Source organism: Pristiophorus japonicus, chromosome 1 (assembly GCF_044704955.1).
Source record: "Pristiophorus japonicus isolate sPriJap1 chromosome 1, sPriJap1.hap1, whole genome shotgun sequence".
Lineage (NCBI taxonomy): Eukaryota > Metazoa > Chordata > Chondrichthyes > Pristiophoridae > Pristiophorus > Pristiophorus japonicus.
In genome coordinates this window covers 281,351,739-281,378,132 of record NC_091977.1, presented here as the reverse complement: position 1 = coordinate 281,378,132, position 26,394 = coordinate 281,351,739, and the positions used below count along the sequence as shown (strand labels likewise).

General features: G+C 45.7%; 1 protein-coding gene across 1 annotated transcript in view; it reads right to left on the bottom strand.

Annotated features, from left to right (window-relative positions):
• fbxo15 (F-box protein 15) overlaps nucleotides 1–26,394 on the bottom strand; it is a 90,284-nt gene that overhangs the window by 39,586 nt on the left and 24,304 nt on the right. The window contains exons 3-5 of the mRNA XM_070888465.1: nucleotides 13,960–14,064; nucleotides 10,198–10,440; nucleotides 1,751–1,957 (exon numbers count right to left, since the gene is read on the bottom strand). Of these exons, the coding sequence (XP_070744566.1) occupies nucleotides 1,751–1,957; nucleotides 10,198–10,440; nucleotides 13,960–14,064 (555 nt within the window). The remainder of the gene's footprint in view (nucleotides 1–1,750; nucleotides 1,958–10,197; nucleotides 10,441–13,959; nucleotides 14,065–26,394) is intronic.

Genomic DNA, 26,394 nt, shown 5'->3' with positions numbered 1-26,394 from the left:
ATCAGTTTGATAAAAATGGAGGAAACAAAAAAGTTGCAGTACTGAAAACAGTGCATCATTCCCAAATGGTTTTCTGGACTAACGTATTTATCTTCATTTACTTATCCAATCTAAAGGTGGCTACATATCACAAAGTAAAAACATATGCAACCATGAATTGTAATTTCCTGGAGTGACAAGTAAGTGGCTGCACAATTTGGCACATTAGAAACGACTAATGAAGCGTTTAAGTCAATACAGTCTGATTAAACATGCGAGGTTTCTCAGTGCAAGTGGAATGGTGCAGGTTTATGGTCAGGGAGTGGGGATGATGGGGAGAAGCAGTCCTATTCTGTAGTAAGGAACCAGTTGTTAGCGACTCAGGAGAGACCAAAGCAAACAATTTCAGCAGCTGTCAAGGGGGCTTGTGGTTGTTTCTCCCTCGTTTTGCCCAAATAAGCCATAATTGCAGAAATGGTGTGGTTGGCACAGTACCGAACACTGCCTCCATCACCAGCAGCATTCTGCAAAGTTCTGAAGCAGCAAAAACACTTTTTATTCAAAAAATCAAAAATAAAGACCTTTTTTTGAGTCTGTCCCTCAAGATAGAGAGCAGCAATACAGCCGATCTGGAATCAGTGGCGCCGTGTTTTTCTGGGAGCAGTTTGCCCGAGCTACACCCGGTACTATTATAGGTAGGGGCAGATTAATGCAGGGCCCTATGAGGCCCTTGCCCAGGGAGCCTAGCCAAATAGGATGTCCCCGTTAAAACTTACCATAATGCAAAAAAGCTGCATACAACAGCTGGATCAGTTTCACTTAAACATAGTCTATGATGATAGGATGTGATTTATTATTCATGCAAAAAGACTTGCATTTATATAGGGCCTTTCACGACCACTGGCGTCTCAAAGCGTTTTACAGCCAATGACGTACTTTTGGTGTTGTTATGTGGGAAACTCGGCAGCCAACTTGCGCACCACAAGCTCCCATAAACAGCAACGTGATAATGACCAGATAATCTGTTTTTTTCAGTTATGTTGATTGAGGGATAAATATTTGCCAAGAAACTGGGGATAATTCCCCTGCTCTTCTTCAAAATAGTGCCATGGGATCTTTTACATCTACCTCAGAGGGCAGATGGGGCCTTGGTTTAACGTCTTATCCGAAAGACAGCACCTCTGACAGTGCAGCACTCCCTCAGCACTGCACTGGAGTGTCAGCCTAGATTTTTTTTTATGTGCTCAAGTTCCTGGAGTGGGACCTGAACCCACAACCTTCTGACTCAGAGACAGGTGTGCTACCCACTGAGCCACAGTGACTGTGTAAACATGCTACGGGTCTATTTTTCCATGCATTTTAATGGATGAGGTGGGTTGTGAGTGGGGGCGGAGGGGGGTGGGGGGAAAGACTTCCAAATGTTCTCTGTGTCCAGGGCCACAAGACTTCTTATTAAAAGGAAATTTGAGTACAGAGACCACAAATTCATTTGCATCATATTTACTTTGCGGCACCCACTTCAGGTGCAGACATTAGAAAAGCCACAGAGTAAATGCGATGTTATTTAGGATCAAGATGGCAGCAAATGATTAATACCCATTTTCCCTCTGTGATAAGAGTTTTTTTGGACACTATTTGGGAACAGGGCTAGGATGAAAAAAATCAGCCTTATATCAGGTTCACCATCTGCATTCCCTCAACTATGAAGTGTAGATAAACATCATGAGCACTTAACTTACTTACATTCCACCATGTTCTCGAGTAATCTTACCCATTCATTGCAGGAGTTTTACTTGGAGCGAGCAATGGTGTGACTCCATACACACAGAGTGCCTTGAGGTTAGACAGAGGAGGACAAACTACACTGTTCCAGCACACTGTAGCAGATGTATCACCGAAGGAGGCCATACTCTGCTCTTGGACATGTTCTTTCCCATTTCTCTCTCGAAGAACAACCACCCAAGTAATTCCAAGGGCTCTGCATATACAAAACATTTTTTTGGGCAGTTAATTGCAACTTATTATGGTGGTCAATTTGATTATAATCGTTAAAATTAGCCACACCCCACATCCAACAACAACACAAAAGGAAAATATGGCGGATGCTGAAATCTGAAATAAAAACAGAAAATGCTGGAAATCTCAGCGGGTCAGGCAGCATCTGTGGAGAGAAACAGAGTTAACGTTTCAGGTCGACGACTCTTCATCAGAACTGGCGAATGTTCAAAATTAACAGATTATTATTAATGTTTTAAGAATCTGTTGATTTCAAACATTCGCCAGTTCTGATGAAAGGTCATCGACCTGAAATGTTGGGCTGGATTTTTGGCTCATTTGTGCCTCGGTTAGCACCCCAACGGGGCATTAAATGCTATTTTTAGGCGTTATGCTGGGCGTCCAGGGTTTACCATCCGGGCGGAAGATTCGGCTACTGGTTTGCACCGGAGCAAAAACTTATGGCCCCACCCTCTGTTTTTAGCGTGATGATAACGTCAATCATCATGCAATGCTGCGCTAGCACCCCAGATGGAACATTCGGCCTTAACGCCTCATTTAACGCCCACCCCAGGAAACACCTGAAAGAAACAGGCGGTCCCAGGGTGCGGCAGGTGGTATTGGCGGGATGAGGATCCTACATCGCAGGTCATACTGACTACAAGAGTTACACACATAATGCTGTGTGAAGCTCCAATTTGCAAACTTCACTTTTATCTGCCATTATAGTGCCCTTACAACTTCAGTGAGAGAATTTAATGGGGGCATTACTCATTCACCAGTGTATCATGCTCCATGTCAAGCTAGAGGAAGGACTCTTGGCCTTGTCGGCCCACGGATGATGAGAGGCCGAAGACGTCTGAGGAGGAGGGCTAACCCCTCCCATGGGTTTACAGGCACCAATGCTCAGACCTCCAGCTTTCTGAGGAGCAGTGTATGAGAAGGCTGCACTTCCAAAAAAGGAAGTGCTGACAAAGATATGCCATCTCCTACAAGCAGACCCATGCCTGCACTGCTCTGGAGGCAGCCTTTAATACTCCCCTCACCAGGTTTCCGAATTCATTGTAGTGTGCTGCATGTTGCACAGCTTGGCCATCATGAGGGGCCAGGCATTGCCAGTGGGGATTGCAATCCCACCTCAGGAGGAGGAGGATGACGAAGAGGAGCCTGGCAAGGTTCCCATTGGATAGCCACCCCATCCACGGGGAATGCAGCGTGGAGATGCTGCCAGACTAACACTCACACTTCGCCAGCTCATAATGGACTGGTTCTCCTAAATGGAGTAAACTGAGGGATGGAGCTAATACTGGACACACTATGTGCCCCCATAAAGACTCCGGTGAACGTTGGAATGATGTACAAGACACCAATGGCAAATGATGTATCATAAATTTTACTACAACAAAGTCACAAAACACCCCCCACCAAAATAAAACCATATAATATACGACGTTATGTTGCAGGGCACTAAACAACAATGAAACTTCTTTACCGCCGCAAGTTTTGGCTCGGGCGCACAAAGTCCGTTGCGTAACGCCTGACTCAATGCCAACGCTCCTCCAATTTACATTTTCGCCAAAACTTGCAGACGGAGGCACAAGCCATTTTCAGGTGCTAACTTTAACGCCCCAACGCGATTAACACCCCGAAATCCAAAAAGCCCAAAATCCAGCCCATTAACTGTTTTTCTCCACAGATGCTGCCTGACCCGTGGAGTTTGCCCACACCCTACAAGTTTGGTTAGATTTAAAGTCAATCTTTTTTGGTGTGCTCTTAGAATACTGCATCAATTTTTAAAAGTTTGAATAACTTATCTATTTTAGCACCACTAATTCTTCATCTCTCCTTTAAATTGTGGGGAAATGGTTGCAACAGTAAATGATTAGTTTCTGTCATCTGACTTTTCAAAATAAAAAGTAATATAGTGAAAATCTTCACAATTTTCCATATGATCAGATAAGACTGTACTACTAGATTATATGAAGAACAGTAACATGAAATTCATAACTTTTTAAAAATTGAGAAACCAAGATGATAAACCACAGTCCAAGACATTAGAATGGTTGAAAAGTGTAAAAAGAACAGAGATAGTTTAGCTTGGGTTTTAAAGGACCGATAATGGACGGGAAAGAAAAGTGCAAAACTGTTAGTCCTGCAAAACAATGAGTTAGAGTAGGAGACTTACAATGAGTCTTGGTTTCAACACAAAGCGGAGGTAGAATGCAGCTTGAGAAACATAAATGTATAGTTTAGAAAAGCATTAACCATAATGGTAGAGTGAACAAGAGAGATTGCAAGCCAGAGATGAAGGGAAATTACCTCAGGGGACTAGTTTTCTCCTTATATGTTCTCCAGTAATGCAAGAGGTGCTAGAAGAGCCTAATCACATATAAAAATGGTATTCAAGTATGATACAGATATAGGCTTTATAGAAAGCAGAGAGATTCAGGGGGGGGGGAAGAGTGCTTGCCATAAAAGCAATAAAGCTTCTTCAAAGCTAAAATACTGAGAACAAGAATGTCAACAAGACTGGCGGAAGCAAAAGGTAAAAGCTGTTGGTTTGACTTAAAAGAGTGAAAGTAAAAAATAATGGCTTTGAAGAATTGAACAAGATTTTTATTGCCCCATCGAAGGTAATTGAGATAAAATTATATTGATTTAGCCATGTCAAAAACAGAAGCACCAGAAAAACGTAAAAAAAACGCTCGTTACTCACCTGTATATAGAACTTTTAACGTAGTGAAACGTCCCAAAGTGCTTCACAGGAGTATTATGAGATAAAAAATTTGACACCGAGCCACATAAATAGAAAATAGTGCAGGTGACCAAAAGCTTGGTCAAAGAGGTAGGTTTTAAGGAGCATCTTGAAGGAGAAAAGAGAGGTAGAGAGGCGGAGGGGTTTAGACAGGGAGTTCCAGAGCTTGGGGTTGAGGCAACAGAAGTCATGGCCACCAATGGTTGAGCGATTATAGTCAGGGATGCTCAAGAGGACAGAATTAGAGGAACACAGATATCTCGGGGGGTTGTGGGGCTGGAAGAGATTTATCATAGGCAGTCCCTCGGAATCGAGGAAGACTTGCTTCCATTCCTGAAGTACGTTCTTTGGTGGCTGAACAGTCTAATACGACAGCCACAGACTCTGTCACAGGTCAGACAGATAATTGTTGAGGGACGGGGTGGGTTGGACTGGTTTGCTGCACGTTCTTTCCGCTGCCTGCACTTGATTTCTGTATGCTCTCGGCGTTGCGACTCGAGGTGCCCAGCGCCCTCTCGGATGCACTTCCTCCACTTAGGGCAATCTTTGGCCAGGGTCTCCCATGTGTCAGTGGGGATGTCGCACTTTATTAGGGAGGCTTTGAGGGTGTCCTTGTGGCATTTGGCTCATTTACCGTGAAGGAGATCAGAGTAGAGCACTTGCTTTGGGAGTGTCGTGTCTAGCATGCGAACTATGTGGCCTGCCCAGTGGAGCTGATTGAGTGCGGTCAGTGCTTCAATGCTGGCGATGTTAGCCTAGATGAGGACTCTGATGTTGGTGTGCCTGTCCTCCCAGAGGATTTATAGGCTCTTAGAGACATTGTTGGTGATATTTCTCCAGCAACTTGAGGTGTCTGCTGTACATAGTCCATGTCTCTGAGCCATACACGAGGGCAGGTATTACTACAGCCCTGTAGACCATGAACTTGGTGGCAGTTTTGAGAGCCTGGTCTTCAAATACTCTTTTCCTCAGGCAGCACTGGAGGCGGTGTTGGATCTCGTCGTCGATGCCTGCTCTTGTTGATAGGAGGCTCCCGAGATATGGGAAGTGATCCATGGTGTCCAGGGCTGCGCTGTGGATTTTGATGACTGCGGGTGGGGGAGGAGTGAAATGCCGTGCGGTGATTACAGAGATAGTGAGGGGCGAGGTCATCGAGGGATTTCAAAATGAGGATGAGAATTTTGAAATCGAGGCGTTGCTTAACCGGAAGCCAATGTAGGTCAACGAGCACAAGGCTGATGGGTGAGCGGGACTTGGTGCGAGTTAGGACACGGGCAGCCAAGTTTTGGATCACCTCTAGTTCACGTAGGGTAGAATGTGGGAGGCCAGGCAGGAGTGCGTTAGAATAGTCAATTGTAATTGGGAGCAGAAAAAGTAAAACAAAATCACAGACAACATCAATCGTCAAAAGTCTTCAATGGTTAAGAACCACTGAAAGAAATTTGAACTTTGCTCCATATTTTTCGATCAGGATATGAAAAACACATTAAAAAGATACATACATACAGTGATGTCCAACATTGACTTTTTTTCCTTCATTTGAAAAAAATATATAATCAAAAAATACACGTTGTCAAAGAAGTCTCACAAAAATGTGATGTGATCTCTTCCACAGTAGCTAACATTTCTTTAAAAAAAAATTGAAAGTTACCTACGGAAATCCTTTAAAAGAAACTAAACACGGAAAAACTTCCACAAACAGAAATCTCCAGGATCAGGAAGCCTGCAGTGCTCAAAAGTACTACAGAAGTTCTCGATACTGTACATCAAGTCCAGTAATCATTGCTCCAGCTCCAGGTCACATTTTTAACAAGAAAATCTAAAAGATTGTCCATTGGGAGACAGTCTGGTTTATTAAAATAAAGTATTCATGTATAAGTGTCCCCAATGGCTCTGCAAGTTTGACCAGGAGCAAATGAGCCATACAGACCAGAAAGATCCCAAATTCAAATCACTGATCTGTGCTCAGTTAGCTGATCTCAGGTGAGATTATGGTAGGGCACTGCACCTGGTCTTAGCCTGGGTTAGAGTGCGACATTTTTAAAGAAAGGACCCATGCAGTCCCAACAATGTAATCACGATCAGGCATGATTAAATTTGATTGAAGAGAAACTTTTGGTGCAAATTCAAAAGATGCACAGCAGTTCTCAGAGCTCTCTCTCTGATGAACTAGTTGCTCTATGGCTTATGTATTTTGACTGTCTTCATCAACCAGTGTTGCCCATCCAGTAAAACTTCACTTCCTTTGACAGGTCCAATACTGTGATGAATCCCGAAATTAAGTCCAGTCATGTCTGTAATTTTTCGATGTATAAAAGGATCCAGTTAAATGGATGATGTACTGAGTTTCCAAGCCACAGAATGACTGCCATTGCCTCAATGTCTACAGGAAAACGCAGACTTTTGATCATGAATTAGAAACTTTGAGAGCAAAATTGCCCTGCGCCCTGATTGGGGCTGGTAACCTTCTGGGGCCAGGACTTTTAGCAGCCGGTGTGGAAATCCCACCCCCAACGCAGAATTGCCCTTACTGCCCCTGAACGGAAACGGAGAGCAATTTCCCGCGCTCCACTTCCTTTTGGGGCGGTAACCGGGGCGCTACTGGGGCGGAGAGTCAAGTGCTATGCAGATCTCCATGTGCCGTTGATGCGTTTCAATGCCCCTCCCCTTCGATTAAAGGAGAGGGCCACTACGCACTCTTCATGGCCTCTGATGATTGCCGTGAGTTGGTGTTATTGTATGAGTCAGGCTGCTTGGATGCTAGACAAGTATCACACCTGTTCACAAGAGGGAGTCAAAATACTATCTGATAAATACAAACCAGTATTTATACGACCAGGAAGGAAACTAGTCAACTAGCTGCTGCAATTACTAGTTCACACTGTCCGATGTAAGTTTGCGATTTTGGCATCAGAGCAAACTTGCCACACTCTATTTTGTGGGTCAGAAATAAAGCTAATCTCTCAATACCCAACATGAATGTAAATCAAAAGGCAAAATACTGCGGATGCTGGAAATCTGAAATATAAACAGAAAGTGCTGGAAATACTCAGCAGGCCAGAGATGCTGCCCGGCCTGTGGAGTATTTCCAGAATTTTCCATTTATATTTATGAATGCAAAGCCAGAGGCCTCAATTTGTCCAGAACAATCAGCTGGGCATGACTTCCTGGCCTCACTGAAAAGTTGCCCTCTTGATTACTAGCTGGACTGGATACACCCTGACCCTTATGCAGAGCCGAGAAGACAGTCAACAATTCTATGTTGAGAAAGGTGGACCATGATATTACCCACTAACCTGTCAGGTGGCAAAGTCTCCAGTTACAAAGATTTATTCCTTGGGTTGGTGATCACAGCTGACCTACTGGGACAAGCAACTAATGAAGACTGCGGGTTAAAACAAAGTGGGAATTCTCAAGGCCCAGTGGTACTCATTACTGTTGGCCAGTGAACGAGGATGTGTAAACGGAGCCCACGGTGAAGAAATATAGTCAGGCTGTTTAATTGTCTACAAGAACAAGAACAAGCTTGCCTAAAAGATCCCACGGCACTATTCGAAGCCAGGATGTGAAGGCTCAGTCATTGAGTATAGTCAAGACAGAGATCGACAGATTTTTGAATACTAAGGGAATCAAGGGATTTGAGGACTGTGCAGGAAAGTGGAGTTGAGGTAGAAGATCAGCCATGATCTTATTGAATGGCGGAGCAGGCTCGAGGGGCCGAATAGCCTACTCCTGCTCCTAATTCTTATGTTCTTATGTTCTAACAAAACTGGAGCCGTACCACAGAACTCATTTGTGCACACAAGGACTGTTGCAACTGCACCTAAACATTGTTGATTTATCCAAATTTCAGAAACATTGAAGTTTTATATATAGTTTTCTTCTACCGGTGTAGCATTGTATGCAAACGTTCCAATGCAGCAGTCAGCTATCATTTGTTGGGTGAGGATAGCTCCGGTGTGCATTTAAGCTGTGTGAAATCCGTGACTTGCAGACTGGTACCCTAATACAATTTTCACAAAATCTTTCGATATTTAAGGGGAGGGTGCGGGAGAGGACAAAAACAGCCAAAGAACCCGGCAAGGCCAGGGGGCGCGGAGGTCCTGCCTAAATTAATGGCAGGACCTCCATCATTCTTTTGTTCTGTTTCCCACCGGACCACTGGACAAATTGACAGCCTGGCCAGCAGCAGGGAGGGAACAGCAGCTGCAGGAGGCTGCAACCTGGGACACTTCACAGAAAATTACGACACAGAAGGAGGCCATTCGGCCCATCGTGTCCCTGTCGGTACTTGGGGTTGGTCCCCGGCAATTGGAGTGGGAGGACTGCGATGTGGATGGAGAGGGGGAGGAAAGAGGGGCCAAGATGTGGGGTGGTGGGGAGGGGAGGCGCACAGAAATAGGAAGCGGGATTGGTGATGGAGAGGGGATGAAGGCTTCCTAGAGTCTTTAACCTCTCCGACAACCACCACCCCGCCAACCTGCTCCCAACTTAGTATAGAACAGACTTGCATTTCTATAGCACCTTTCACAACCTCAGGATGTCCAAAAGGGCTTTACAGCCAATGAAGTACCTTTGAAGTGATCACTGTTGTAACATAGGAAACGTGGCAGACAATTTGTGCACAGCTAGGTCCCACAACAACAATGAGATAATGACCAGATAATTTTTATTTTTTTATTTTTATTTTTTTAAAGTGAAGGATAATTATTGGCCAGGTCACTAAGAGAATTCACTTTTTAATATTAAAATGATTTCATATGACAGATATAAATTCAATTTTATGTAAATGCTATGCTGCCAGTCGTAGGGGGGGCGGAGCTGAAAAAGATAGCAAAAAAGGAAAAAAAGTATCACAGTGACTGAAACATAAACATAAACCCCAGCTGCATTCGGACAGCAGTAAATGCAGTGCAATAATATTTCACAATATAGCTCTGATTTTCACACACCTGTGATGAGTTTCTACGGTATGTGAATTATACTTCAGATTTTCTTCGAAATAAAACAATGTGCGTCTGGGGGCCAGTTACTAAGAAACATTTCTTTAATGGTTACAAAGGGAATTCAGAAGAAACTTCTTAACCCAGAATGGTGAGAATGTGGAACTCGCTACCACAGGGGGTAGTTGAAGCAAATAGTATAGATGCATTTAAGGAGAGGCTAGACAAGCAAATGATAGATTTAGATGTGGAAAGACGGGAGGAGGCTCGAGTGGAGCATAAATGCTGGCATGGACTGGTGGGGCCGAATATTCTATGGAGACCTAATTAACATCACATTCATGTCATAATTGCTTTTTATTCAAAATAATCCGCAAAGGAAGAGCATTTTTGAGGAAATAGCAAGTATTAAAATCCACGTTTCCAACATCACCAAATATTCTCAAATTCTTAGTATTACAATTCTCCCCGTTGCACCCACTTCTAAATTCCTCGTATAAAATTGCATTGAACGTTTATTCTTACTTCACAGCGTCTTTGAGCTTTGATGGCAATCCTGTGTAACAGTTAATGGGTTTCAACAACTGCCCCACGCCTCTTGTGCCCAGGCCTGCACATTTGCGTATATACTCTTTCTTCCAAAATCCTGCTGGACTGTCTTGTATAGAAATTCTACTCAGTTTCTCAGTGGCTAGGTCTACAGCCTTGGGCTTCCATGCCTTTCTCTTGCATGCAAAATACCTGCAGTAGACTCTGTGCCATATTAAACTAGAAGAGAGGTAGCAAAAAACACTTCATAAAAGTATAGTAAAAACTTCATAATCACAATTTAAAGGCAGGTTGTTGTACACCAATATCCAAAATGTTCATTTAATTTCACTAATATTTGGAAACAGATATGGCAAAATGTTTAACAAATTATTATTAAACTACTAGCAATACTGTGGCAGGTACCACTAGATGGCCCCAAGTTTCCACACGCGGCAAAACAGGCGCCCCTCCGAGCTGGGCGCCCGTTTTTCGCGCCGAAAACGGCGACTGAAAAAAAACGTGCTATTCTCGAGCGCTTTGCAGCTCGATGTCTGCTTGGCGTGGCGCCCAGGGGGCGGAGCCTAACACTCACGCTGATTTTGTAAGTAGGAGGGGGCGGGTACAATTTAAATGAGTTTTTTTCGTGCCGGCAACCCTGCGCGTGCGCGTTGGAGCGTTCGCGCAGTCTGAAGGAAACATTGGCACTCGGCCATTTTAAAAAGTGCTGCAGAAAAAGTGAAAATTTGTTTATTGAACCCTTGCAAAGGCTTGCATTTTCATTTTCTTGATATTTCTGTGTGAGGGTGAGGGAGTGCATTCTGTAATTAAAGATAGACTGTGATAAACGGGACACATGCACTTGTTTGAGACTATTCAAATTCTTTGTAGCTGTTCAATTTTTAAAATTTTTTAATAAAACCACATTGCCCTTCCATGATCAGCACTGAGGCTTCTTGCAGCTTTCTACCCTGCCGTCGGTCGGGCCCGACGGCAAACGACTGCCTCAAGTAATGAGGCTTCCTGCAGCCTTCTCCCTGCCTCCCCCCCCCCCCGCCATCGGGAATGGCTACCTCAAGTAATGAGGCTTCCTGCAGCCTTCTCCCTGCCTCCCCCCCCCCCCCCGCCATCGGGAATGGCTGCCTCAAGTAATAAGGCTTCCTGCAGCCTTCTCCCTGCCTCCCCCACCCTGCTGTCGGGAACGGCTGCCTCAAGTAATGAGGCTTCCTGCAGCCTTCTCCCTGCCTCCACCCCCACCCCCTGCCGTCGGTTGGTCCCGATGGCAAACCGCTGCCTGAAAGGCCTGCCTAAAGCACTTTCACACAGGTAGGAACATGGTTTATTTAATCTTTTCTTTGCTTATAAATTTTTATTCAGATTGGATTTATTTGTATAATATTTGTATAAGTATAACTAAGGATTTATTGTAGAATGTAATGACTTCCCTCCCCTCCCCCACCTCGTTCCGGACGCCTAATTTGTAACCTGCGCCTGATTTTTTAATGTGTAGACAAGGTTTTTTCAAGCCTACAAAAAATCTTCACTTGCTCCATTCTAAGTTAGTTTGGAGTACGTTTTCACGATGGAAACTTTCAAATCAGGCGTTAGTGGCCAGACACGTCCCCTTTTGAAAAAAAAATTCTGTTCCAAAGTGAAACTGTTCTACCTGACTAGAACTGCAGAAAACTAAATGTGGAGAATTCCGATTTCTAAGATACTCCGTTCTCCACCAGTTGCTCCTAAAAATCAGGAGCAAATCATGTGAAAACTTGGGGCCTTTAAGTCTAATTAATATTCAGAAGGCTTGCAAAACTGGCAGCCTGAAAATGTAGACTAAAGCATGAACACCCCATTTACTGCACTACAAATGTGTCATACATGGCGCCAAAATCCAAGTACATAGATTTTGAAAACATAATGGCCTTGAAACTACACTGTGGGATACTTGCTTCCGAAAGCTTGAAACATTTTGCTGAAATTTCCCTCTCTGCTATTTTAAGAGAGACATTGGCCTATTTATTTTATTTTGAGAGAATTTCAAATGAAAACATTAAGGGCTGGATTTGCGGCTCGTTGCCGCCTCTGTTTTCACCCTGGAGGGGTGGCAATGGCAGCGGTGAGCTCTTCCAGGCAAGTGGCCAGCTTCCAGCGCCCCACCGGGATTTTCGGGGTCCATTTCGGCGGGGCACGGAGCATTACCACTTGGAAGAGGCAAGCCAGTCTGCAACGCCCTTGGTTGCAACACCGGCACGATTTTTGGCTCCCGCTCGACCCGTAGGGCTCCGTAGAGCGCCGTGCTGGGAACGCCTAGGAAAGCTGGTGGTCCAAGCCGCAGTGAGGCAAGTAATGTCCACCTGATATAAAAGCGTGATCGTTTATTATTTTTATTCTTTTGCGATTTATTTGGTGGCGTGAGTTATTTATTAGGAACGTTTTTGGTGTTTTTTTCCCCCCATTTTCTTTTTCTCCCCAGGACTCTCTCAGAGTGCTCTGAGGCCAGTTGTTTAGCTTGGGATTTTTGCATGTTCAGCCAGCCTAGCACCCCAAGAGAGGTGTGCAATGCCTCCCTTAGCACTCTGTACCACACTCAGGGCAAAGCTGCCAAATATTGCTGACTGAGGCGCAAACTGTTCCCGGATGCAAACTTTACCGCCCCGAAATGAGCAAAGCTGAAAATCCAGCCCTAAGCCCAATAGTGTAACTTCAGGGCCCATGTGACTGTAATAAATCATAGATATACGCATCTAAAATGATATACAAAAACAAAACATTTCTACAGCACTTAAATATTAGTAGCAAAGAAAAAGAAGAGCATAGGGGAAGGTTACGTTATAATATACATTTATACAAAACAGAAGGTGGGTTGCAACATTACATGCAATACCCGTTATGCTGTAGGCAGCACAGTGATAGGGGTTTTCAATGTTTAACTTAGTTCATTGTTTCCAACACCATAACGCCTTATTACAGGAATCAACTTCGAGATATCAGTGCCTGTTCAGAAATCAAGCAATAAAGTCATCAGGGAGGCATATTCCTTCTTTTAAAAAAGTCAGGATCTCCTCAAGCTTGAAATACAAGAACCACTGAGCTGTTCGGGAAATTGAGGTTTATTTAAAAAGTTAGGGATAATTCGACCCTTGTAGTTTTTAAGAATACCATAACCTGCTGAGGTACCTTTCCCAACTCCCCTGAGGTAGTTTCCCTCACCCTTACTCTAGCCTCCTTCCCCCATCCACTCCTTTCACTTCCCCCTTCATCCTCAGGGGATATGGGGATAGTGCAGGAAAGTGGAGTTCAGGTAGAAGATCAGCCATGATCTCATTGAATGGCGGAGCAGGCTAGAGGGGCCGAATGGCCTACTCTTGCTCCTAATTCTTATGTTCTTATTATGTCCTCCTCCCCCATATCCTGTTGTTCCCCGCCCTCTAACCCTGCTTGGCATGAAGCCAGCACTTGGTCTTGACTACCTGTTTGCAACACCACAAGAGATCAAGGTGTAAGTATGGTTGCTGATAGAGCAACTTCAAGGATGACAACTCTACTAATCAAAATAAGTGGCCACTCAGTATGAGACTATGCGATCAGATGTCATTTGAGGCAAATTGCAGAACTTCAGTATTCCACAGCCGAGTTATAACTAGCCATATGTGGTTTGGGATTGAAGTTACAGGAAGATTCTCTCACCTGTGGCAATTGCTCCAGTCAGGTTAAACAACACCCCAAGAACTTTAATCAGCGGCAAATAGATCCACTTACTTGTCATTAGACACCTGGTAGAAAGATTTGCTGACACAGCCTGCACACAACAAGGATGATGCATCTAGGTCAGAAAAGATTTGCAGTAGAATTTCCCATGGTAAGCTAGATATAATTTTCAGATGGTTATGTTGTAGTATGAAATACAAGATTTAGCAACATCCAATACAGAGCCTCATCGACCAGATTTGAAAATATACTAAAACAGTCATAACAGCAGAATAAAACAAAAGTCCTCACTTACTTTTAATAATAGCGTGACATTTCTGAAATGAGATTTAGGACATGTACAAAAAAAGTCCACACGCATATATTCACAAAATTAACATTTTAGCCTTTAAAATTCTGTAATTCCACATTTGTAAGATGCTCCCAGACAAGCTCTTTTCATAGCTATAGTCGACAACCCCTGCAACACATACATGACATAATCCCTCAGACACCAATATAAACAAATTTAAATAAAATACAGGCTTTTATTATTTAACCTCCAAGTCACAACTCCACTGATTAGACAAATAAACTTATGAAATAGAGTGCATTTAAACAAATAAATGAGTTAAAGAAAGAACTTGTATTTAGAGTGCCTTTCACATATTCAAGACATCACAAAGTGCTTCACAGCCAATGGAACAATTTTAGAGTGAAGGCACTGTTAAATCAGTAAGCAGCAAATTTGAACACAGCACGGTCCCGTGAACATTAATGAGATAAGCGTCCACTTGAGCTATTTTGTTGGTGTTGACTGAAGGAAGGATAATGTTGGCCAGGATACAGCCAACTGAGCTCAGTGGTACCAATCTTGCCTCCAAGTCAGAAGGTTGAGAGTTCACGTCCCAGTGCAGACGTATGCGCTAATTTAAGACAACTCAGTACAATACTGAGGATTGTTGCAGGTGCTATATTTCAAATGAGACATTAAACGGAGCCCCTGTTTGCCTATTCAGGTAGACATAAAAGATCTTGTGGTACCTTTTTTCCAAAGAGGCAGTCCAAAATGTATTTAATTTAAATGGAAAGAGTATATAGTTACTTTATTAAATATTTATGGAGAGTAGGGAGCTTCCAATCACGCTGCCGCCAAGTTGTTACCTCAAAGGTGTCCCTTCAGTTGGTAGAGTAAAGAAGCTGGTTGTTGAACTCACGATACCCTGAAAATGATTGTATACAAATGGCAGATTTTCCATCCTATCCTTTCCAAAATTTTAAAATGAGGCAATTGCTTAGCCTCTTCAGTTTCTCAATTTAAGGTAGCATTGCCATCCAAAACAGATATCCAATTCTCTCTGTGCTCTACTATGGATTCTAGTTTACTCAATTTACTAAGATTAGCAAACCTCCCTCATTAATTTATATTAGTAGAAATTATTTTTTAGTTTAAAATAAATATATAGTACAAAGTGTTTTTTTAAAAACTTGGCAGAGGATGATTACACAGTACATCAGCACATGTTGCATCATGGAGTGTTGAGGCACGAACCAACCGCCACACACCGTTATAAATCTCAGATGCCACAATGGTCAGGTCTAAATAAAGAAAGAGTAATGAAAAACAGAACAGAGGTGATCAACTTCTTCTAGGGCTTTTAACAATCGGTATCAGAGCACCATTATTGCAAGCTTTGGCTCGATCTCATAGCTATGCTCTCATGGAAAATGAAAAATATATTAAAAAAAGAGACTTTCAAATAGCAAATCTCAAGGTGTGTGTGTTTTTTTTAATGCCCTAATCAAACAAATATATACAAAGTGGGAAAAATGTGATACCTGAGCACCTTCAGTTAGCGCCAAATCCTGCCCACCCTCCCAGCACCGTCACTAGCAGCGATCATCAGGAGCCTCACCGACAGATGGAACGTGACATCACTGAGTGTGCAACGCTCACTGACAGCCCAATCTGCAAAATTGATTGTCGCCACCTACCTTGGCGCCTGGAGGAAACGACGACAGGGAGAGTTGGCATGGAGCAACAGGAAGCCGGCCTCCAGGGATGTTATTTAAAGGGATTACCAGTAATGAGTCACAGTTGTAGGTTAGTGGAATTTCAGTACTTTGTCAGTTTCACATGGTGCAACAGACTCATTCCATAATTTTCAGGTTATTTAGTACAGGAGTGCTGTGGCAACTAAAAAGCACCTACATTTATTCTTTAAAAAAAAAATCAAACTGCTACACTTGATTATATAAATGGGGCCTGTACTGGCAGTTGACCTCGTCCTCCAGGATCCACAGTGGAGGGAGTGGAGGCAGTGAGAAAGCCTAAAACATGTGCCCAGATGGAGGAGGGGGGCCATCAGGGCTCTCAACAGGAGGCCTTACTGTCCGAGGGTATTCCGAGAGCACTTCTTCTACCTCCAATTAAGGGAGGAGCAGTATATTAGAAGGCTGCACTTCACTAAGGAGGTGGTCACAGAGCTCTGCCATCTCCTACAACCAGGCCTATAGCCTCAGACCAGGGTGACCACGGTTCTCTCAGTGGCAGTCAAAGTCACCGTCGCCCTCAATTTCTTCGCCAGCATATATTTCCAGTCTGCAACAGGAGACATAGCTAACATCTCGCAGTTCACCATCCATCGCTGCATCCAGGTGATCACAGAGGCTCCCTACAGTAGGAGAAGGGACTACGTTTCCTTGCCATTACCAGAGAGAAGCACGATGAGCGTGCATGTGGCTTTGCCAGGATAACGGTGCAGGGTGCCACTGACTGCACTCACATGGCTTTGCGGACACCGTATAACAATCCTGAGATCTTCTGTAAATGCAAAGGCTACCACTCACTCAATGTGCAGTTGAATCCTCAATGTCAATGCTCACTATCCCGGCATTAGCCACGATGCCTTCATCCTGTGCCAGATCGATGTGCCAGCACGCTTCCAGGTACCATGACATGCTTGTGGCTGGCTGGTCGGAGACAAGAGCTATCCACTCTCCACCTGGCTCATGATTCTCCTCTGCAAGTCAACCCACTCCTGCCAGCACTCGTACAATGAGAGAGATGCTGCCACCAGGAACATCATCGAGCAGATTGTTCCGCTGCCTTGACTACTCGGGCTGAGCAGGTGTCCCATTTTGTGGTGGTCTGCTGCATGCTCCACAACATGGCCATTATGAGGGCCCAGGCCTTGCCACCAGGGATTGCAGGACCACCTCAGGAGGAGGAAGAGGAAGAAGCGAGGAAGATGAACAGGAGGGGGGGGGGGGGGAGGGAGGGAGGAGGCAATCACTCAATAGGCCTTCTGGAAGGGCAGTCCATGGCCACCTTATCAGACTGCGCTTAAAATTAATTAAACCCCAGATCCCTGTTGCTCACCATATCCTCATTATTCCATCCCGATCGCAGGCTATATCACAGCACAAAGCTACCATCCATTGCAGACTGAAAATGATGGGCTCCATGGTGTGCATAGAGCTCTGTGTAATGTTGGAGGCGCACACCAACACGCTCCTTATCATTGCCAAGAGGCTCTCGGACACCCTTGCCATTGCACCTATCACCTCTGTGTGCATGTCCATCACCCTTCTTCTAAATGACTCCCCAATCGAAGACCTCATCCAAGTCCTGTGCAACAGAACTCGTGCGTGAACTCTGGGGAACTGGTCCTCGAGCTACCCTTTCCCCTCCCGGCCTTGCTGCAGCCCACCCGTCCCAGGTGCCTCACCTTGTGCAGATCCCGCTACTACATGAGCCTCTAAAGAACTCGTAGTGCCAGTGTCTGAGCTCGTGCCTCCGGGAGAGAGATGCAGTGACACGGTGTGTTCTTACTCCTCCTCTTCCACCGCACCCCCCTCCCCTCGCTCTCTACGGTGCCCTCAGGGACAAGCTGCTTAGGTGCTTGCTCATCATAAAGTCACAAGAGTCGGGTTAAGTGGAGGGGAGGGGGGCAGGAAGGGGGCAATGAATGCATATCTATGATTAGCTAGAAAGTGCGAAACGCTTGTGGGGCGAGTGGGAAGTGGCATGTGAGGAGTAGGGATGAACATACCGTTGCTGTCCCCAAGGTGGCCACAGCGCCCACCACGTGGCGCCCAATTATCTGCACTTTATTTTCCAGTGCAGACACTGGTTGGGTGTCAGCTTGTCCCCTGCCTGTGCGCTCCTGCTCCCTCCTGTTGTGAGCCACCATGGCCTGCAGAAGTGAAAGTGTGTCTGTGAGTTTTTGTTTTATTCATTCACGTGATGTAGGAGTTGGTGGCAAGGCCAACATTTATTGCCCATCCCTAATTGCCCTTGAGAAGGTGGTGGTGAGCCACCTTCTGAAACCACTGCAGTCCATGTGGGGAAGGTGTTCCCACAGTGCTGTTAGGGAGCGAGTTCCAGGATTTTGACCCAATGACGATGAAGAAACGCCGATATACTTCCAAGTCAGGATGGTATGTGACTTGGAGGGGAACTTGAAGTGGTGGTGTTCCCAGGCGCCTGCTGCCCTTGTCCTGCTCGGTGGTAGAGCTAGCGGGTTTAGGAGATGCTGCTGCAGAAGCCTGGCCAAGTTGCTGCAGTGCATCTTGTAGATAGTACACACTGCAGCCACAGTACGCTGGTGGTGGAGGGAGTGAATGTTTAAAGTGGTGGTTGGGGTGCCAATCAAGCGGGCTGCTTTGTCTTGGATGGTGTCGAGCTTAGAGTGTTGTCGGAGCTGCATTCATCCAGGAAAGTGGAGAGTATTCCATCACACTTCGGACTTGTGCCTTGTATATGGTGGTGAGACACTCAACACAGAATACCCAGCCTCTGACCTGCTCTTGTCACCATGATATTTATGTGGCTGGTCCAGTTAAGTTTCTGGTCACTAGTGACCCCCAAGATGTTAATGGGGGGAATTTGGCGATGGTAATGCCGTTGAATGTCAATGGGTGGTGGGTAGACTCTCTCTTGTTGGAGATAGTTATTGCCTGGCATTTGTGTGGCACAAATGTTACTTGCCACTTATCAGCCCAAGGCTGAATGTCATCCACATCTTGCTGCATGTGAGCATAGATTGCTTCATTACCTGAGGAGTTGCAAATGGCATTGAACACTGTGCAGTCATCAGCGAACATCCCCACTTCTGGCCTTATGATGGAGGGAAGGTCATTGATGAAGCAGCTGAAGATGGTTGGGTTTAGGACACTGCCTCGAGGAACTCCTGCAGCGATGTCCTGGGGCTGTAATGATTGACCTCCAACCATCTTCCTTTGTGCTTGGTTATGACTCCAGCCAGTGGAGAGTTCTCGCCCTGATTCCCATTGACTTAAATTTTACTAGGTCTCCTTGATGCCACACTCGGTCAAATGCTGCCTAGATGTTAACAGCAGTCACTCTCACCTCACCTCTGGAATTCAGATCTTTTGTCCATGTTTGGACCAAGGCTGTAATGAAGTCTGGAGCCGAGTGGTCCTGGCTGAACCCAAACTGTGCATGGGTGAGCAGGTTATTGGTGAGTCATCATTATAAACAGTCCCTCGAACAAGAATGACTTGCTTCCATGCCAAAAAGGGATGAGTTCACAGGTGTTTCAATGAAGAACCTAATATTCCAGGTCCCGAACTACATCTTCAAGGGTGGAAGATGCCTGTGCATGGATTTTTTTTTTTTTTTTTTTTAAAAACGTGTGGTGGCCATTGCACACCAGCCACCACACGGGCTTGACAGAGCTAGGTCTTGGTCCAGTGGCGAGGATTAGCCAAGACGACTGGAGACCAGCTCTGCTGCACAGACGTAGTGCGCACACATATCGCAGTGTGGGCTGGCCTGTGCTGCCCCTAGGCCCTCGCCTCTTCTGGGCCCCGAACCCACGCCTCTCCTGGGCCCCGATCACATCCTTCTACGAACTCTCGCCACTCCTTCACCCAGATATCGCCGCTCCTGCAGTACCTGCCCGCACTTCAATCAGCGACTTGAATTTAGGTGACGTCAAATCCAGTCACCCATCCAGTTCACAGCTATCACCTTCCTGCAACATGCGCTGCTCCCTGCAGTGGCATGCTGCAGCACATTACTCCCTCTAATAGCCCCGGCCTGCTGATGGTATTGCAGGCCAGGACCGCACCAATTTCCGGGCTTGGCCATCGCATTTTGCTCCCTCTAATGGCCTCGGCCTGCTGATGGTGAGTAAGTGCCGCTTGATGGCACTGTCAACAACAACTTCCATCGCTTTGCTGATGATGGAGAGTGGATTGATGGGGCAACAATTGACCGGATTGGATTTGTCCTGCTTTTTGTGGACAGGACATACCTGAGCAGTTTTCCACATTGTCAGATAGATGCCAGTGTAGTAGCTGTACTGGAACAACTTGGCTAGAGGAGCGGCTAGTTCTGGAGCACAAGTCTTCAGCACAACAACCGGTATGTTGTTGCCGCCCATAACCTTTGCAGTATCCAGTGCGCTCAGCCATTTCTTGATATCACATGGCGTGAATCGAATTGGCTTCATTCTGTGATGATAGGGACCTCAGGAGGAGGCTGGTATGGATCATCCACTTGGCACTTCTGGCTGAAGATGGTTATAAACTCTTCAGCCTTGTCTTTTGCACTCACATGTTGGGCTTTGCCATCAATGAGGATCAGATCAGCCATGATCTGATTGAATGGTGGAGCAAGCTCAAGGGGACAAATGGCCTACTCCTGCTATTTATGTTCTTATGTAGGATGGGGATATTCATGGAGCCTCCTCCAGTTAGTTGTTTAATGGTCCACCATATTCATGATGGGATGTGGCAGGACGGCAGAGCTTTGATCTGATCCGTTGATTGTGGGAGTTTAGTCCTGTCTATGGCATGCTGCTTCCGATTTTTAGCATGCAAGTAGTCCTATGTTGCAGCTTGCCCAAGTTGGCACCTGATTTTTAGGTATGCCTGGTGTTGCTCCTGGAATGCACTTCTACACTCCTCATTGAACCAGGGTTGGTCCCCTGGCTTGATGGCAATGGTAGAGTTAGGGATATGAGGTTAAAGATTGTGGTGGAATAAAATTCTGCTGCTGCTGATGGCCCACAGAGCGTCATGGATGCCCAGTTTTTAGCTGCTAGATCGGTTCGGAATCTATCCAATTTGGATGGTAGGCAGTGACTAGTGGGGTGATGCAGGGCTCAGTGCTGGGACCCCAGCTATTTACAATATACATCAATGATTTAGATGAAGGAACTGAGTGTAATATCTCCAAGTTTGCAGATGACACTAAGCTGGGTGGCGGTGTGAACTGTGAGGAAGATGCCAAGAGGCTGCAGGATGACTTGGACAGGTTAGGTGAGTGGGTAAATGCATGGCAGATGCAGTATAATATAGATAAATGCGAGATTATCTACTTTGGTGGCAAAACATGAAGGCAGAATATTATCTGAATGGCGGCAGATTAGGAAAAGGGGAGGTGCAATGAGACCCGAGTGTCATGGTACATCAGTCATTGAAAGTTGGTATGCAGGTACAGCAGGCGGTGAAGGTGGAAAATGGCATGTTGGCCTTCATAGCTAGGGGATTTGAGTATAGGAACAGGGAGGTCTTAATGCAGTTGTACAGGGCCTTGGTGAGGCCTCACCTGGAATATTGCGTTCAGTTTTGGTCTCCTAATCTGAGGAAGGACATTCTTGCTATTGAGGGAGTGCAGTGAAGGTTCACCAGACTGATCCCGGGATGGCAGGACTGACATATGAGGAGAGACTGGATCAACTGGGCCTGTATTCAGTGGAGTTTAGAAGAATGAGGGGGGGATCTTATAGAAACATATAAAATTCTGACGGGACGGTTAGATGCAGGAAGAATGTTCCTGATATTGGGGAAGTCCAGAACCAGGGGTCACAGTCTAAGTTTAAGGGCTAAGCCATTTAGGACCTAGATGAGAAACTTCTTAACTCTTGTTAACCTCTCTACCGCAGAGACTTGTTGATGCCAGTTCGTTAGATATATTCAAGAGGGAGTTAGATATGGCCCTGACGGCTAAAGGGATCAACAGGGCTATGCAAAGAAAGCAGGAAAGGGGTACTGAGGTGCATGATCTTATTGAATGGTGGTGTAGGCACGAAGGACCGAATGGCCTACTTCTGCACCTATTTTCTATGTTTCTGTGTACGTTGGTAATGCCGAACCACATGATGGAGGGTATCCCAAGTGTGAAGACGGGACTTCGTCTCCACAATAACTGTGCGGTGGTCACTGTTACCAATGTTGTCATGGACAGATGCAACTGTGACAGGTAGATTGGCGAGGACGAGGAGAAGTAGGTTTTCCTTAGTGTTGGTTCTCTCGCCACCTGCCACAGGCCCAGTCTGGCAGCTATGACCTTCAGGATTCGACCAGCTCAGTGAGTAGTGGTGCTACCGAGCCATTCTCGGAGATGGACATTGAAGTCCCCCACCCAGAATACATTCTGTGCCATTGCTACTCTGTTTCTTTCAAGTGGTGTTCAACATGGTGGAGTACTGATTCATCAGCTGAGGGAGAGCAGTAGCTAGTAATCAGCAGGTTTCCTTGTCCATGCTTGACCTGAAGCCATGAGACTTCATGGGGTCCAGAGTCAATGTTGAGGACTCCCAGGGTCACTCCCTCCCCACTGTATACCATTGTGGTGCCATCCCTGGTGGGTCTGTCCTGATGGCACATGACATATCCAGGATGGTGATGGGAGGAGTCTGGGACATTGTGGAGCAATGTGTCCGTCATAGTTGAATAGCTGTCATTGTGTGCAAGTTGGGAGATGTGGGTGTGAGTCTTGGTAGGTCGAGATTATCGGTGAGTGAGTGCTGGAGGTGTGGTGCTTTGGGCATGTGTGAAGACTATGATTCAGCTGGTGGTATGTAACATTTGTAGAAGCATTCACTCACCCTGACTACCCAAGTGAGGTCGTTAAATTTCTTCCTGCACTGCTATGTGGGTCCCAAGGACCACAATGGTGCCCGAGATGTGCTGCGCTACCTCCCACCATATGGTGCGGAAGACGTATGGCGAGGGCCTCCTGCTACTTGCTGGGTAGAGCACCGCCCTCCATCTCTCCACAGCGAACACCAACACCTCCAATGCTTGATCGCAGAATCAGCAGGCTCTCTCCGAGGTATGGATCTGCCATGAGTACAACTGCTTCAGTCCTCTAACTCCTTCTCCTTGATCTGCTGCTGCTTGCTAAGGCAGCTGCACAGCCAGCAATGCTGAGAATGAGGTTCTGCAACATCACTGAACCTCCCCTTTAAGAACTGAAAAACACCTGTGGCAATCATGACTTGCGATTAAACTGCACCCAATATTGGTCCACCCTTTGATGTAATGCTAGTGAGCTTGGGCTTAAAGACTTGAATTAGGACTCCAATCATTTCTTTGAGCAGTGAGCACGAATTTTGCATGCAGTCTAAAGCATTGGTGCCTGGAGCTAATTCCCCAACCTTGCTAATTATACAGCCCATTCCTGGGCCATAATGAATTTCTAGCCCAAAGTGTATAGGGAGATGCCATCACAACAATGCAAAGTATTTTTTTCAACAATTTGTAATTGGAGCCAAATGATGGCAATAATGTTGCTGATGAAGTATCTGCAACTATGTAAAATACCATGGTCAATATCGTTAAAATATGATTCACGTATCTCAAGTAGGAAATAATCCGAGAGATCAGCAACATGAAAATACCTTGCTGCGAGTGTCAGCCATGGCTCAATTGGTAGCAATCTTGCCTGAGTCAGAGGTTTGAGAGTTCAAGTCTCACTTGAACATAAAATCCAGGCTGATACTTTAGTGGAGTGCTGAGGGAGTGCTGCACTGTCAGAGGTGCTGTCGTTCGGATGAGATGTTAAACCATGCCCCATCTGCTCTCCAAGCTGGATGTAAAAGATCCCATTAAACTATTTTAAGGAAGAGCAGGGGAATTATTCCCGGTGTCCTGGCCAGTATTTATCCCTCAATCAACATCACTAAAACACATTATCTGGTCATCACATTGCTGGTTGTGCGCAAATTAGCTGCCGCATTTGCTACATCATCATAGGCAGTCCCTCGGAATCGAGGAAGACTTGCTTCCATTCCTGAAGTGCGTTCTTTGGTGGCTGAACAGTCCAATACGAGAGCCACAGACTCTGTCACAGGTGAGACAGATAGTTGTTGAGGAAGAGTGGGTGGGACTGGTTTGCCGCACGCTCTTTCGACAGTCTGCGCTTGATTTCTGCATGCTCTCAGCGTTGAGACTCAAGGTGCTCAGAGCACTCTCGGATGCACTTCCTCCACTTAGGGCGGTCTTAGACCAGGGACTCCCAGGTATCAGTGGGGATGTCGCACTTTATCAGGGAGGCTTTGAGGGTGTCTTTGTAGCGTTTCCGCTGCCCAGCTTTGGCTCATTTGCCATGAGGGAGCTCAGAGTAGAGCACTTGCTTTGGGAGTCTCGTGTCTGACAGGCGGACTATGTGGACTGCCCAGCGGAGCTGATGAAGCACTGACTACACTCCAACGCTGGGGATATTAGCCTGAATGAGCACGCTGATGTTGGTGCACCTGTCCTGCCAGGGGATTTGTAGGATCTTGCGGAGACATTGTTGACGATATTTCTCCAGCAACTTCAGGTGTCTACTGTACATGGTCCATGTTTCTGAGCCATACAGGAGGGCAGGTATTACTGCAGCCCTGTAGACCATGAGCTTGGTGGCAGTTTTGAGGGCCTGGTCTTCAAACACTCTTTTCCTCAGGCGGCCGAAGGCTGCATTGGCACACTGGAGGCGGTGTTGGATCTCGTCGTCGATGCCTGCTCTTATTGATAAGAGGCTCTCGAGATATTGGAAGTGGTCCACGATGTCCAGGGCTGCGCTGTGGATCTTTGATGACTGGGGGGCAGTGCTGTGCAGTGAGGACAGGCTGGTGGAGGACCTTTGTCTTACGGATGTTTAGCGTAAGGCCCATGCTTTCATACGCCTCAGTAAATACGTCGATTATGTCCTGGAGTGCAGCCTCTGTATGTGCGCAGATGCAGGCGTCGTCCGCGTACTGTAGCTCGACGACAGAGGTTAGGGTGGTCTTGGATATGGCCTGGAGACGGTGAAGGTTGAACAGGTTCCCACTAGTTCTGTAGTTTAGTTCCACTCCAGCGGGGAGCTTGTTGACTGAGGTGGAGCATGGCGGCGAGAAAGATTGAGAAGAGGGTTGAGGCGATGACGCAGCCCTGTTTGACCCCGGTCCGGACATGGATTGGATCTATTGGTAAGGATCACGGCCTGCATGTCGTCGTGGAGCAGGCGGAGCATGATGACAAACCTTTGGAGGCATCTGAAACAGAGGACGACGCTCCATAGGCCCTCACGGTCGGCAGCGTCAAAGGCCTTTGTAATGTCGAAGGCTGCCATGAATAAGGGCTGGCGCTGTTCCCTGCATTTTTTCTGCAGCTGTCACGCTGCAAAAATCATGTCCATTGTGCCCGGTAGGGGACAAAATCCACACTGTGACACCGGAAGGAGCTACTCGGCCACGGGAAGAAGACATTACAATAGTGATCATACTTCAACAGTACTCCATTGGGAGCTATATAAATGTAAGTCTTTTTTCTTTCTTAAAGCTGTGCACACTTTGACACTTCCGAGGGACACAGATTGAATTTCTACAGCAACAACAATTGTATTTATATAGCGCCTTTAACGAAGTAAAATGTCTCAAGGCGCTTCACCTAGACCCAAGTCCAAAAGTAAACTTTGAGTCTGCAAAAGCAGTACCAAAAATATAATCTGGTGCAAATAAAAGATTTGATGAACTTATTGCTTTCTGGATCATCTTTACACAGCTTTACTAATGGAGAATTGTTCAAGAAATATCCATCACAGACCAGTATGTCGAGGAACCAACTAGAGGGCTGGCCATCCTAGACTGGGTGATGTGTAATGAGAGAGAATTAATTAGCAATCTTGTTGTGCAAGGTCCCTTGGGGAAGAGTGACCATAATATGGTAGAATTCTTAATTAAGATGGAGAGTGACACAGTTAATTCAGAGACTAGGGTCCTGAACTTGGGGAAGTGTAACTTCAATGGTATGAGACGTGAATTGGCTGGAATAGACTGGAGAATGATACTTAAAGGGTTGACGGTGGATAGGCAATGGCAAACATTTAAAAGATCACATGGATGAACTTCAACAATTGTACATCCCTGTCTGGAGTAAAAATAAAACAGGGAAGGTGGCTCAACCGTGGCTAACAAGGGAAATTAAGGATAGTGTTAAATCCAAGGAAGAGGCATATAAATTGGCCAGAAAAAGCAGCAAACCTGAGGACTGGGAGAAATTTAGAATTCAGCAGAGGAGGACAAAGGGTTTAATTAGGAGGGGGAAAATAAGAGTATGAGAGGAAGCTTGCTGGGAACATAAAAACTGACTGCAAAAGCTTCTATAGATATGTGAAGAGAAAAAGATTAGTGAAGACAAACGTAGGTCCCTTGCAGTCAGAATCAGGTGAATTTATAATGGGGAACAAAGAAATGGCAGACAAATTGAACAAATACTTTGGTT